The following is a 12,315-nucleotide window of genomic DNA, read 5'->3' on the forward strand; positions in this document are numbered from 1 at the left end:
TATCACAGAGATAAAAAGATTAAAACGTCGATTGCGCATCGAACATAAAGAGACATAATAAGAAGATATATTTATTATATTTTTATGCAAATAAAGTTTTAATGTTATTATTAAAATATGTATATATATGTTCATACAATCGATTTTCTTCGCATAGGTTCAAAAAGTTCACAACGGATAATTTATCACTGACGCGGAGCGTTGATTTAAAACTGTGGATACTATGGGAATAAGATATAATACTTCTCCTGATTTAAATCGTAGCATGCAATACAGACATGTACGAGGCAGAAGCTTTCATGACCTAAGAAAAATTCGGTGATAGAAAAGAAACTTGGAAAATTAAGAGATTCGTCTACACAGTAGAACAATAAGAAATTCGTCTTACGCTCATAAATCCTTCCAAAGTGAGATCAAAGATTTTCCCCGCAGTAATTGTCAGTCGCTTCTGCGATCTCATCATTATAAATAACATAATTCGACTGTTGGACGGTACCATGTTGTACCAAAGTGACTCGTATATTGCGTCGCTAATCGATTTACTCTGAAAAGCGTGACCCGATTTCAGAACACGTGAATGAGACAATCATTTAAATAACGTTTGTTACATAATTTTATATCTATCAATAACCATTAACAAGTAATAAATAGCGTAATAAAATTTATTAACAATAAATTCTAAAACGAGAACTATTATTAGAAATATGTAGCTATAATAACAAAATAAGTTATTATAGCTATATATTTCTAATAATAGTTTTCGTTTTAATTAATTATTTATTATTTGCGGCGTTAGAAATAGGAAGAAATACATAATCACAAATATTCTGCGGGCACGGAACATTTCTTTAATCACCTTGAAGCTTAAGAACTCCCCTGCGTAGCAGAATACGAAGACTTCTAATGTTTTTGCAATGTAAAGGAACATCGACTTTATTAAAACCATTGCACCTTTGTTGGTACTGAGAGTCTGCGAAAGAAGGCAAATTGTCGGTCGGAAGATCGAAAATCGGAACAATCGATTTCGCTTACAAGTATTATCATAAAGCCGCTAAAGCAGATGACTAAAGTATTCCACAGGAGTTGCAACAGCGCAATGGACGAAAATAGACTTTCGATGTCGTTCGATAAAGTAATAATTTTTTGGTGTCTATAAATGAGATTATTGATGATGAATAAAGATGTACCAAGTTCGTCGTTGTTACTATGTACTTCCGTTATAACTTGCCGCATGATATCGACCTGGCCACCTACATGAATTACCTGTAAATATAAAACAGTTGATAATAAATTTAAAAAACAAGTATGGCACGAGACGTAAGTTTGTCAATTGTTTAATAAACGCTATATATTTTTTAAAATTTTAAATTTATTCTACTAGACACTACAGACGCTCGCTTCGCGCGCGCTATTTAGCTTTAGCATTATGCTATTACTATTACACTATTAACTCCTTAACACACACAACTGTCAAAATATACAATGACAGCTGCAAACGAAGTAAGCGCAGCAAGAGAACCAATCGGCATCGCGGAAAAGCGACAACAATAAACTTTACATCTCTTTTTTAGATATGGAGACATCTTTTATTGCTCCGTAAATTGTCTCGTATCTCTTATTATTAGCTTTTGTTTTGAACGTTAATAAGTTTTCTTATTGAAAAAAAAAACTCATTTTTATCTGCAATTACAGAGTGTTCTTGTATCTAAAATAGCAAAAAGGAATTTCTTGGCTTATAATAAATCATTGTATACTTACCAATGTAGCGAGCAATCCATTAATCATACCGACCACAGAAGCTGTCGACAATACGTAAAATATTTGCCCGGCAAGGATGCACTCGAAAAGCGGCGATTCCAGAGCCATAAGAGGAAACTCCATTTTTACCGGGAATGCTCGAGGACCTCCAGAATTGCTCATCATGCGAGCCGCGTAAACACCGATCGTTAAGAAAAAACCAGTTACAAGGTGGACGCCGATGAGCACAACGGAACAACGACGCGATTGATTTGCGACTGTTATCATGGTGGAGTAATCATTGATAACGCAATCATTCCAATCTCTATCCATTGTTGCCAAGATATTATAGAATATCCTGCAGAGAATTCATCTTTTTATCGAAACGCTGCACGCGTTAATCAGTTTTATCGTGAAAAAAAAAGAAGCCTCAAGTATCAAAAAAACGTTTCAACATATAACTCTATTTAGAAAATATTTATAGCAAATATTACCATCACATTAATGGTCATATTTTTACGCTTAAATCGTATGCGGTTTTATACACGCCTTTAAAAAATTCTTGACAACAAATATCGTCCAACAAATGAAACTTATATGAAAATATATCGTCATATAAATATCATAATAAAAAATTTATTTTTCTCTCTCTCTCTCTCTCTCTCTCTCTTTTCTCTCTCTAGATTTATAACATTTATAATAGTTTGTAAAAATGTCATCTTTTTTCAGATATTACAACCAAGAACTTTACCTTCGGTTCCACCACAGAGAAAGCAGCTTAAAAAACGCGAGCGTGTTGGCTAGAGCGAGACCCAAACAATCGGATAAAAGCGGAAGATTGCTCAGGTCAAAATGCGCAACAACGTACGAATATTGATAATATTGCGATACCAGTATCAGCGTCATGTATAAAGACCAATAGAGATTCGGGTAAGCCGAGTCCGGCCACATGCCGATAAAACGAAGACCGATTTCAACCAAGCGGCTAATGGTGGTTGCGCGTGTCATGGTCTTTTAAAAACTACCGGTATGGTAAAAATAGATAGTCACGTCAACGCGCAAAAAGCACACACAGGACGTTGTACTCTTTGCGTGTGACGAAAAAAGTATAATACTGAATAACCACAACGAAGACGATAAAGCGCAGGCAGTAACGATCAATTGTAATTGCGCTTCGTCGCATTTATTCTTGGAAGCTCGCGGGTATAATATATGAAAGCGACGACAATGCTCGCTCCCCTTCTAAGGCAGTGACCAATTTAGTAGTTGCATGATGGCACATAATTGTTTTAAAAATGAATATTTAACTCGACTAAATGTCGGTTTCAGTTATATCCGATGGAAAAAATTATGAAGAAATTAACGTTACTGGGAATGCGGGGCATATGTAAGCAAAAAGAGAAAAGTGAAGAATATATTCCACTCTTAAAAATATAGTAAAATGTCTGATATCTGAGAAGCGACTGATGTTGCAATTACTTTTTGTTACGTTTACGTTTTGTCCCTTACTTATAGACTCGCTCACTTTTCGTTTTGTTTTGCTAAGTTTCCTCTTACAACCAATGCTCTCAGAGCAAGTACAAAAGCTAAACAAGAAAGATGAAATTCTCAGCATGCGATGTAGAAATGTAAGTAATTGTCAACAACGTAAATTCGATTTAGTTATAATATGTTAATATAAGAAAAAGCATATTTATATAAAAAAAAAGAAGGAAATATCAGAGGATAATTCAAACAAGATCTTATTACTTTTAAGCAAAAACTTTCTAAAGATATATATATTTAGTAAAATCATACGTATAATATTGATAATATACATATTCGCATGCGCGTTCTCTCCTTCAAATATATAATTTATCATAATATTTTAGGCAAAAAGTCTACTTGACATGGAGAAATTATCATCAATAAAAAAAGTATAGTTAAAGTATTGAATAAATTAAAAATAATTCCTACTAAAATGACGTTATCATCATTTGTAACATCAGTCAGTCGACAATAATGACGACAAGCTATTGATGAAACTATTTGGACTGAGAAGTTCTAATAGTCTAACATTTCTTCTGACTTTAGTACATTGCATTTAATACTGATATATAGGAAACAGAAGTTTTCATTATCTAAAAAAGAATTATCCTCGATTAATGTGGCGTAGTGTATTAGATTGTTTATATATATGACATAACGCCTTACACTTGTAAATCCTTCTAAAGTCAAATCAATGACTTTTCCTGCAGTGATCGTCAATCGCTTTTGACATCTTAATATCATAAATAATACAACGCGACTGTCGCTTGGCGGCAAATTATACCAAAGTGACTCATATATTGCGTCGCTAATCGACTTACTCTGAAAGCAGATGAACCGTTTGAAACATACACACGGAGTGACAATAAATTTAAAAATATTTTTTGTCATTGATGGTTTTTGCACTACAATATCTTTTAATGATGAAAGTCATCTTAAAACACAAAATATGACACATAGTTAATCCCCGTTTAATCTATATACATAAAACAAAGTCGGGTTAGTTACAGCACTTATAACTCAAGAACGGCTGGACAGATTTTAATGAACTATGATTTGTTGGATTCGTCTCCGCCCCAAATAGCAGAATAACAAAAAAAATTACCGGGGCCGGGGCGAAGCCCGGCGGGGCATGCTAGTACAACATAAATAAAAAGAAACATATTTGTAATGATGCCTCTGAAATACTAAAAGGGTGTTCGTTTACATACCTTTGCACTTAAAAATTCCCCTGCAAAACAATATATAAAAACCTCCAGAACTATTGCAATGTAATAGCTCACGGACTTGATCAAATTTGCTGTATCTTCGCCGGAGCTAATGATCTGCAATAAGATAAGAAAAGAACATTATTATCTGAAATGTAAAGAAACGCCCGACACACTACTCACAATTATAATCACAAAACCAGTGCAACACATAACTAACGTATTCCACAGAACTTGCATCAGCGCAATATGAGTATACAGATTCTCGATATTTTCCGATAAATTGATAATCCTCTGATGCTTGCAAATAAAACCTTTGATAACAAGTAGGAATGTGCTGCGATCATATTTCCCATTAGAAATTTCGACTAAGTCTTGCTGCATAATATCTATCTGACCGCTTACGTGAAGTACCTATGAATATTATATAATTTATGTACACGTTATATCTAAAGTAATACCTTGTCTTTTAATATGAATTTGAATCGATCGTATTGGACCGATAATCTTTTTCAATCTCATTATACACTTACCAACGCAACAAGTAACGCATTTATCAAGCCGACCACGAAAGCTATCACCATATCGTAAAGAAATTGCCCGATTAAGAAACACTCGAAAATCGGTGATTTGCTAACGTCGAAAGGGAATTCCATTTTTATGGGAAGTTCTCGGGAACTGTTACCGGATTGATCGACGTCGTCCATCGACTGAAGCAAATGCTCGCCAATCGACAGAAAGAAAGAAGAAAAGGCATAGAGACCGAACATTATATTAGTAAAACGGCGCGACATATCCGCCATGCTCGTCATCGTGGAGCTATACGAGTCATTACTAACGCACTCACTCAAGTCTTGATCTATCGCCTTCACAATATAATAGAATATCCTGCAGGACATTTCTTTATGTGTAACGAGTCACGAAAGATATTGTGTATATACAATTTTATTCAAGAAGTAACAATTAAATATCCTCACGCCTCACATTTGCCTCGTCGACATATGTAAATGTTAACGTAATTATATTGGAATTATAGATATAGATACATTCTACATCATTCTCGCTGATAAACGCATCTTACCGACGATTCCACCACAGAACGAGAAGCTTGAGAAAAGCGAGGCTGTACGCCAGGGTAAGACTGAGGCAGTCCATGAGGAGCCAAAGATCGTTCAAGTCAAAGTGTGCGAATATGTACGCGTACTGATAATATTGCACTATTACTACCGTTGTCATGTAGCTAAACCAATAGAGATTTGGATATGCCGAGTCCGGCCACATGCCGATGAAACGGAGACCAATCTCAACGGAACGACCGATAGTATTCGCACGCGTCATCGTTCTTCGTTAACTGCCGAACGTTAGAAATCAACGACTACGGAGACGTCAGTGCGCGAAAAGCATGTACGTGCACCGATCGATATGTTCCACATGATGGTTAAAACACTAAATAATCGCAACGGAGAAACTCTAAAACGTAAGGTACTTGGAACGTGAATCAATCGTAATTACGTCTCGAACGTTCTCATCGCATTAGGTAATGCAAGCTTATAGCTCTACCGATGAGAAAAAAGATACGATTATGTCCATTTCTTCTCTGAATTAATGAACACTTTGGTTTGCACAATAATAGATAATGGCTTTAGAACTGTGCATTTCTGTCCCAAAGAGCAGTTTTGTCTATATCCATCAGACAAAAAATATGTGCAATATCTTGGTAAAAGCGTTGACATCTGCAGAACGCAAAAAAATGGCAAGAGAAAGTTGTTATAGTTATTAAATGTGTTCGTGGTATACACCGATCCCGCTAAATTCCCTATGCTTTTCTTTCGTATATTTTCTTATGTTACTCCGCTTCTGTTTCAAACAAAGACAAAAGCCACCGAAGTTACGATGGTCAATAAGATTTGTGGATTTCGCCGACGTATTTTTCTATAATAATAGACTGTGATATAATAATATAAATTGTTAACGATTTAAATCATTTTTGTTGCTGATTTTCAAATAAATATTGAGTCGCCATAAACGAAAAAGATTCGATACGAAATTCTCTCAATAGATCGCTTCACAAGACAGGTAACAGGAGAAAAGACGCGCGCGTTTCTTTCAATTTGTTGAAGGATTAAGAGAAAATAATACAATAGAAGAGAGAATAGAACAATAGTAAATAATTCTCTTTATAAATGCAACACAAGTGTAATAGTGTTATAATATATAAGCACATATCTGTTATAAATATGCACGTAGAGCTTTACGTTTCCAGGAAAAAAACTAGATTTAAGGAAGATAATTAAAAGTAATACAATAATACGATATATATTATTTGAATAATAATTACATGTTTATATTAATGAAGATAGAAAGATATGTAAATCAAGAATTTGATGAGTGCAATGACTGGAATTTGGAACAAAAGGTTTATATTATAAGCGTGGACAAATCTTATTTTGAAATGCACGCACACACATGTACACCTTTTTTTTTTAGATCTGTAATTTTTATTAACGACATATTATAAATTGAAATATAGAAAATTGATATTTTATAGAGTGGAATAAATTATTGATGTTTTAAAGTGTGAAATAAATTAGTTACCATATAAAAATAATTATTCACTGAATTCATAAAAAATAATTTATATTAAAGTAATCTTGTGCCTTCTCTTGTAACTTGTGTTTTTGAACTTTTCTGAACTTAATACATCGCATTTAATACAGATACGTAAGAACCTGATGCCTTCATAATCTAAAAAATTGCACAAACTAAGAAATATATAACCCAAAATGTCAAAGAACGCAGAATTTAATGTAATGTCTTACGCTTGTAAATCCTTCCAAAGTCAAATCAACAAATTTTCCTGCAGTAATCGTCAATCGTTTTTGCGATCTTAGTATTACAAACAATAAAATACGACTATTTGTCGGTGGCATATCATACCAAAGTGACTCATATATCGCATTGCTAATTGACCTACTCTAAAAACAGGGTAAATTCAACAATAGACGAACACAATAGACGAACGATCGACAAACTCAAAAGCGTTTTCCATCAGTCAAAATACATCTTTTAACTTCTTTTTTTTATGAAAATTAACTTTTTGATTAAAAACAGATGATGAAATCGTGATTTCACGAAGTTCTCTACAAACCTTGGCGCTCAAAAATTCTCCGGCAAAGCAGAGTATGAAAACTTCTAGAGTGATTGCGATATAAAAACTCACAGATTTGATCGAAGTTGTCCCACTATCGTTGGTACGAATAGTCTGCAATAAAATAACGATGAAGAAATATCCTTCATCAAAGGTGGAACAGCAGCCAAGTCATTACTCACGATTACAATCACAAAACCAGTGCAGCAGATGACTAAAGTATTCCATAGAAGTTGCATTAATGCGATATAAGTATATAAATTTTCAATATTTTCTGATAAAGTAATAATCTTCTGATGCTTGCAAATAAGTGCTTTGATGATAACTAAGGATGTGCTAGGATCGTGTTTTCTGCTGGAAATTTCATTTATATCTTGTCGCATAATGTCAATCTGACCGCTTACGTGAAGTATCTATAAATGTGGAACTATTAAAACGTTAAAACGCATCTTATTATTAATTAGATCACAATATTATTAATATTATTAATTAATAATTAATTAGATAAATTATTAATTAGATTTATTAGATCAATTATATTAAACCAGGACACTATTATAATTGTTAACAACAAAAAAGTTGAAGAAAAGATACCTATATTAATCAAGATGTACAATTGTACGTAAAAATAGCTTCGCAGAGTCATCGCGAACTCACCAATGAGACGAGTAACGCATTCATTATACCAACTATAAAAGCCAGCACCAATTCGTAAAAGAATTGCCCGACTAAAAAGCACTCGAAAATCGGGGAGTCGCTGATATCGAAAGGGAACTCCATCTTTATAGGGAGTTCTCGAGAATTATTGTCAACTCCACTGGCGTTGTCCATCGACTGAAGCAAGTGCTCGCCGATTGATAGAAAAAACGCAGCAAAAGCGTTAATAGTAATCATCACGTTGGAGCAACGACGTGATATATCCGCCACGTTCATCATTGTGGCGTTATATGAACCGTTGATGACGCATTCTTTCCAATCCTGATCCATCACTTTTACAATATAGTAAAATATCCTGCAGGAAGCAGCTTATATATCGAGTATTGTATATATTAATAAATTTTCTTCACAGAAAGGGACAGAAGAACATTTAAATATCTGACTTTACTTAAACATGGTACTAATGGTAAATCTTATTCGATCTTCATTCGTTTCGTTGAAATTATTCAGTGATAATTGTAGCTCTAGCTAACGTTGCCCCGATTCGCTATTATTTGTTTTTGAGTTACGTCTGCAACAAAATGCGTCTTACCGGCGGTTCCACCATAAGGCAAAAAGCTTGAGAAAGGCGAGAGTGTACGCCAGGGTAAGACCGAGACAGTCCATGAGGAGCGAGATATCGCTCAGGTCAAAATGCGTAAGAACGTACGCGTACTGATAATACTGCACTATCACCATCGTCGTCATGTAAATTAACCAGTAAAGAGTCGCGTAAGCGGAATCCGGCCACATGCCGATGAAACGGAGGCCGATTTCGACCGGGCGGCTGATGGTACTTGTGCGCTTCATCGTTCTGCCGACAATCACCGAACGTTACGAAACGATGGCTATTGAGATGTCAATAATGCACCGTAACGCGCAACGTGAACGTCGCTCTCCGAATAATCGTAGGGAGAGACGATAAAGCGCAGGTCCACCCTCGATCAATCGTAATTATACGCCGACTATTCCAATCCAATTATTTCTTGAGAGCTTATAAGTCTATCAAATGTACTTATAAGTGCACCAAATAAAAAACAAAACGTATCTATACTTTGTTTCTATGAAATAGCTCATGTAATATTGCTTGATAATTGCTTGAAAAAATGAAAATTTCTAAATGCGAAGATAATCATCTCTACAATCGTCTCTATAGCCAACAAAAAAACTGTGCATATTTTCGAAAAAAAAGATGTTATTATCTACAGGCAGAAAATGGAGGTAATACATGGAAGAGAAAAGTGAAGAACATTCGGTGTCTAGTATGCGCGTGAAAACTGGATTATTTTCGATGATAACATCTTATAAATAAGTAGTAATATTATTTCACACGTAAATAAAACTTTAAATTGTATTATTCAAAAATTAGACCTTTGCAGAGTATATGGTAACATACAAAATGTCTTTTTGCGAAATTTCTTTGTACTAATATACGTATCAACAATCCGTTCAACGGAATCGAACATTTGACTAAAACTATCCCTGTCATATCGCATAGAAGTCACGGCGACTGTTTCTTTATGAAATATTCGTTTGTTATTACCGTGGAGATAAGTCCAATTTAGTATTCTATTCTGGAAAAATAAATATTTTCTTACCTCTGCACCCAAATGCAACTTTTCATTCTTTTTTAATACAACGCGCTTAAAACGGATATGTACGACGCGGACGATTTCATAATCTGAAGCAATTAAGCATGTTGAAATTTTTGTTTCAGTTCTAATTTGAATGACGAAGATTTCCAGACGGTTCAAATAAACTCACGGTCGTGAAACCTTCCAAGGACAGATCAGTTATGTTGCCCGCAGTGATGGTTAATCGTTTCTGTGATCTCAGCATGAGGAACATCAAGACTCGACACTCGCTGGGTGTCATATCGTACCAGAAGCACTCGTACGCAGCGTCGCCGATGGACTTACTCTGCAATGGCAAACGAGCTTTCACGATTAATCGCGTCTAACGAATCCTCTTTTGGGAGTTAATGTGAAACTTCCAAAAATTCAAAATTCTACGACGCTACCATTACGCTCCCTTACGCTGACCTTAGCGCTGAGGTATTCTCCGGCGTAGCAAAAGACGAATGCCTCAAGAGTTATCGCGACGTAAAAGATGAGGGATTTTGTTATCATAGTAGCACCTTCTTCCGTACCGATAGACTGCAATGTGTACAATATATGTACAGTATATAAGTTTGTACATACATCTAGGTATACATAAATTTATGTATTTTATTAGAAACAATATCCTAAATTAAACGACATATGTATAGACACACGTGTACTGAGAAAAAAATTTTCTGCATTTTAGTAAACATTTATTTTGCATACAATTAACTGTGACTCCATTTACTGAAATAGAAGAAATTTTCCTTTTTATTAGTATATGTGTATATACACTGAGAAAAAATATACTAATAAAAAGGAAAATTTTCTTTATTTTAATAAATGGAGTCACAGTTGTACGTAAACTAATATTTACTAAATTGCAGAAAAAATTTTTCTCAGTGTGCACATATAGAGAAAAAGAGAGAGAGAGAGAGAGAGAGAGAGAATTATACAAAAAATGTGTAAAGTTATAACTTACTATTACGATTACAAAGCCTATGCAACAGATGACTAAAGTATTCCAGATAAACTGCAACAATGCGATGTTTGAGAAAAGGTCTTCAATATTGTCCGATAAATCGATGATTCTCTGATGTCTGTTAATCAAGTCTTTAATAGCAGCTAGAGAAGATCTTGATGTGTGCTTCTTAGAGGAAATTTCCACGAAGCCTTGCCGCATAATATCAATTTGACCACTTACATGTAGTACCTAAAAAACATCTTCAGCTTTACAGATACTTTAGAGCAGTATCGCTACCTTCGCGAAAAATCTGAAAAATTATACACACAAAACTGTATTTAAAAATAAGGTATTGTTAGTGTATTCATTGGAACACTAGATTCCCAATGTAATCGCCATTAAAAAGACAAAGAAGTCTAAAGTAGATCTGCAATACATTATGGAAATAAAAATATGATCTCTCATAATTGTTACAAGTACCAGTAAAATCAATTTTCCAATTCTGATCGAGTTTTTCTTCACTCGATCGTCTTTATTTTGCAAAAGAGTTAAATAACAATAACACACAAGAGAAAAATATTATATATCATATACATATGTATATCTTTTTTCATAGCTAGATGCAAGATTATTCATGTCTCCTATTCAACAAGTAATTTTGACAATCTTTAAGCCGATTTAGATCACGAATACGAAATACAGTCAAGTCTTACCAGCGTAACGAGCAAAGCGTTTAGCATAGCGATGACACAAGCCACCGATAAATCATGAAAAAATTGGGCTACCAATACCAGCTCAAAAATCGGGGAGTCGTTGACCTTAAAGGGAAACTCCATCTTGATGGGCAGCTCGCGAGTTGAACTTTTGCGATCGTTCTTTTGAATCATCGATCGGAGTATTGGGCCGCCGATCACGTAAAAGAACACGGCCAACGCATTCGTCGTGATCATCACGTTGGAACATTGACGAGACAAGTTGGCGTGTCTGATCATCGTGGATACGTCCGAACGAATTGCGATCCCGTCGCTCCAATCTTTGTCCATCGTATCCAGAATGACGTACAACTTTCTACGGAACATTTCTTACATCCGATATCGTTCGCGCGCCGGGATAGAAATGGAATTGAAACGGAACGAGAGGAGCGCGATCGATCGATCGCCTTGTCCGCACGGAGACCATTAAGCATAAAATCTTACCGACGATTGTACCAGAGATTGATCAGTTTGAGGAACGACAAGCTATAGCCCAACGTGATGCTCAGGCCGTCTACGAAAACCGAGAGATCGCTGATGTCGAAGTGCGCCAGAATATACGAATATTGAAAGTACTGCACTATTGCCACCGACAAAATATAACTCCACCAGTTGATATTCGCGTATACGCAACGCGGCCACATTCCGATGAAACGTAGGCCTGCTTCGACCGACTCGCTGA

The 12,315-nt window shown here is 35.2% G+C and overlaps 4 protein-coding genes across 6 annotated transcripts; all 4 read right to left on the bottom strand.

Annotated features, from left to right (window-relative positions):
• Positions 1 to 97: 97 nt before the first annotated feature.
• On the bottom strand, positions 98 to 3,388 carry LOC143897090 (odorant receptor 82a-like). Its single transcript, XM_077405425.1, has 6 exons — positions 2,489 to 3,388; positions 1,759 to 2,095; positions 1,033 to 1,263; positions 857 to 970; positions 389 to 544; positions 98 to 304 (listed from the first exon to the last, which is right to left on the bottom strand). The coding sequence occupies exons 1-6, from the start codon at positions 2,743 to 2,745 to the stop codon at positions 254 to 256; spliced, it is 1,146 nt and encodes a 381-aa protein (XP_077261551.1). The 5' UTR covers positions 2,746 to 3,388; the 3' UTR covers positions 98 to 253.
• Positions 3,389 to 3,559: 171 nt separating this feature from the next.
• On the bottom strand, positions 3,560 to 6,615 carry LOC143897071 (odorant receptor 82a-like). The gene is made up of 6 exons (XM_077405388.1): positions 5,554 to 6,615; positions 5,006 to 5,360; positions 4,656 to 4,886; positions 4,476 to 4,589; positions 3,931 to 4,086; positions 3,560 to 3,857 (listed from the first exon to the last, which is right to left on the bottom strand). The coding sequence occupies exons 1-6, from the start codon at positions 5,808 to 5,810 to the stop codon at positions 3,807 to 3,809; spliced, it is 1,164 nt and encodes a 387-aa protein (XP_077261514.1). The 5' UTR covers positions 5,811 to 6,615; the 3' UTR covers positions 3,560 to 3,806.
• Positions 6,616 to 6,747: 132 nt separating this feature from the next.
• LOC143897072 (odorant receptor 13a-like) lies at positions 6,748 to 9,126 on the bottom strand. Of its 3 annotated transcripts, none has more exons than XM_077405391.1 (6): positions 8,870 to 9,126; positions 8,278 to 8,632; positions 7,803 to 8,033; positions 7,621 to 7,734; positions 7,292 to 7,447; positions 6,748 to 7,234 (listed from the first exon to the last, which is right to left on the bottom strand). In XM_077405391.1, the coding sequence occupies exons 1-6, from the start codon at positions 9,124 to 9,126 to the stop codon at positions 7,211 to 7,213; spliced, it is 1,137 nt and encodes a 378-aa protein (XP_077261517.1). In that variant the 3' UTR covers positions 6,748 to 7,210. The 3 variants fall into 3 exon arrangements, with proteins under 3 accessions (XP_077261517.1, XP_077261516.1, XP_077261518.1); XM_077405390.1 differs by having other exon boundaries at positions 6,772 to 7,217; XM_077405392.1 differs by lacking the exon at positions 6,748 to 7,234 and having other exon boundaries at positions 7,308 to 7,442.
• Positions 9,127 to 9,672: 546 nt separating this feature from the next.
• On the bottom strand, positions 9,673 to 12,220 carry LOC143897091 (odorant receptor 13a-like). The gene is made up of 5 exons (XM_077405426.1): positions 11,595 to 12,220; positions 10,900 to 11,130; positions 10,359 to 10,472; positions 10,081 to 10,236; positions 9,673 to 9,890 (listed from the first exon to the last, which is right to left on the bottom strand). Exons 1-5 carry the CDS (start codon positions 11,958 to 11,960, stop codon positions 9,675 to 9,677), a joined length of 1,083 nt encoding a protein of 360 aa, XP_077261552.1. The 5' UTR covers positions 11,961 to 12,220; the 3' UTR covers positions 9,673 to 9,674.
• Positions 12,221 to 12,315: the final 95 nt, after the last annotated feature.

Source organism: Temnothorax americanus, unplaced genomic scaffold, assembly GCF_048541705.1.
Source record: "Temnothorax americanus isolate GAGA-0224 unplaced genomic scaffold, ASM4854170v1 Scaffold2, whole genome shotgun sequence".
NCBI classification, from domain to species: Eukaryota; Metazoa; Arthropoda; class Insecta; order Hymenoptera; family Formicidae; genus Temnothorax; species Temnothorax americanus.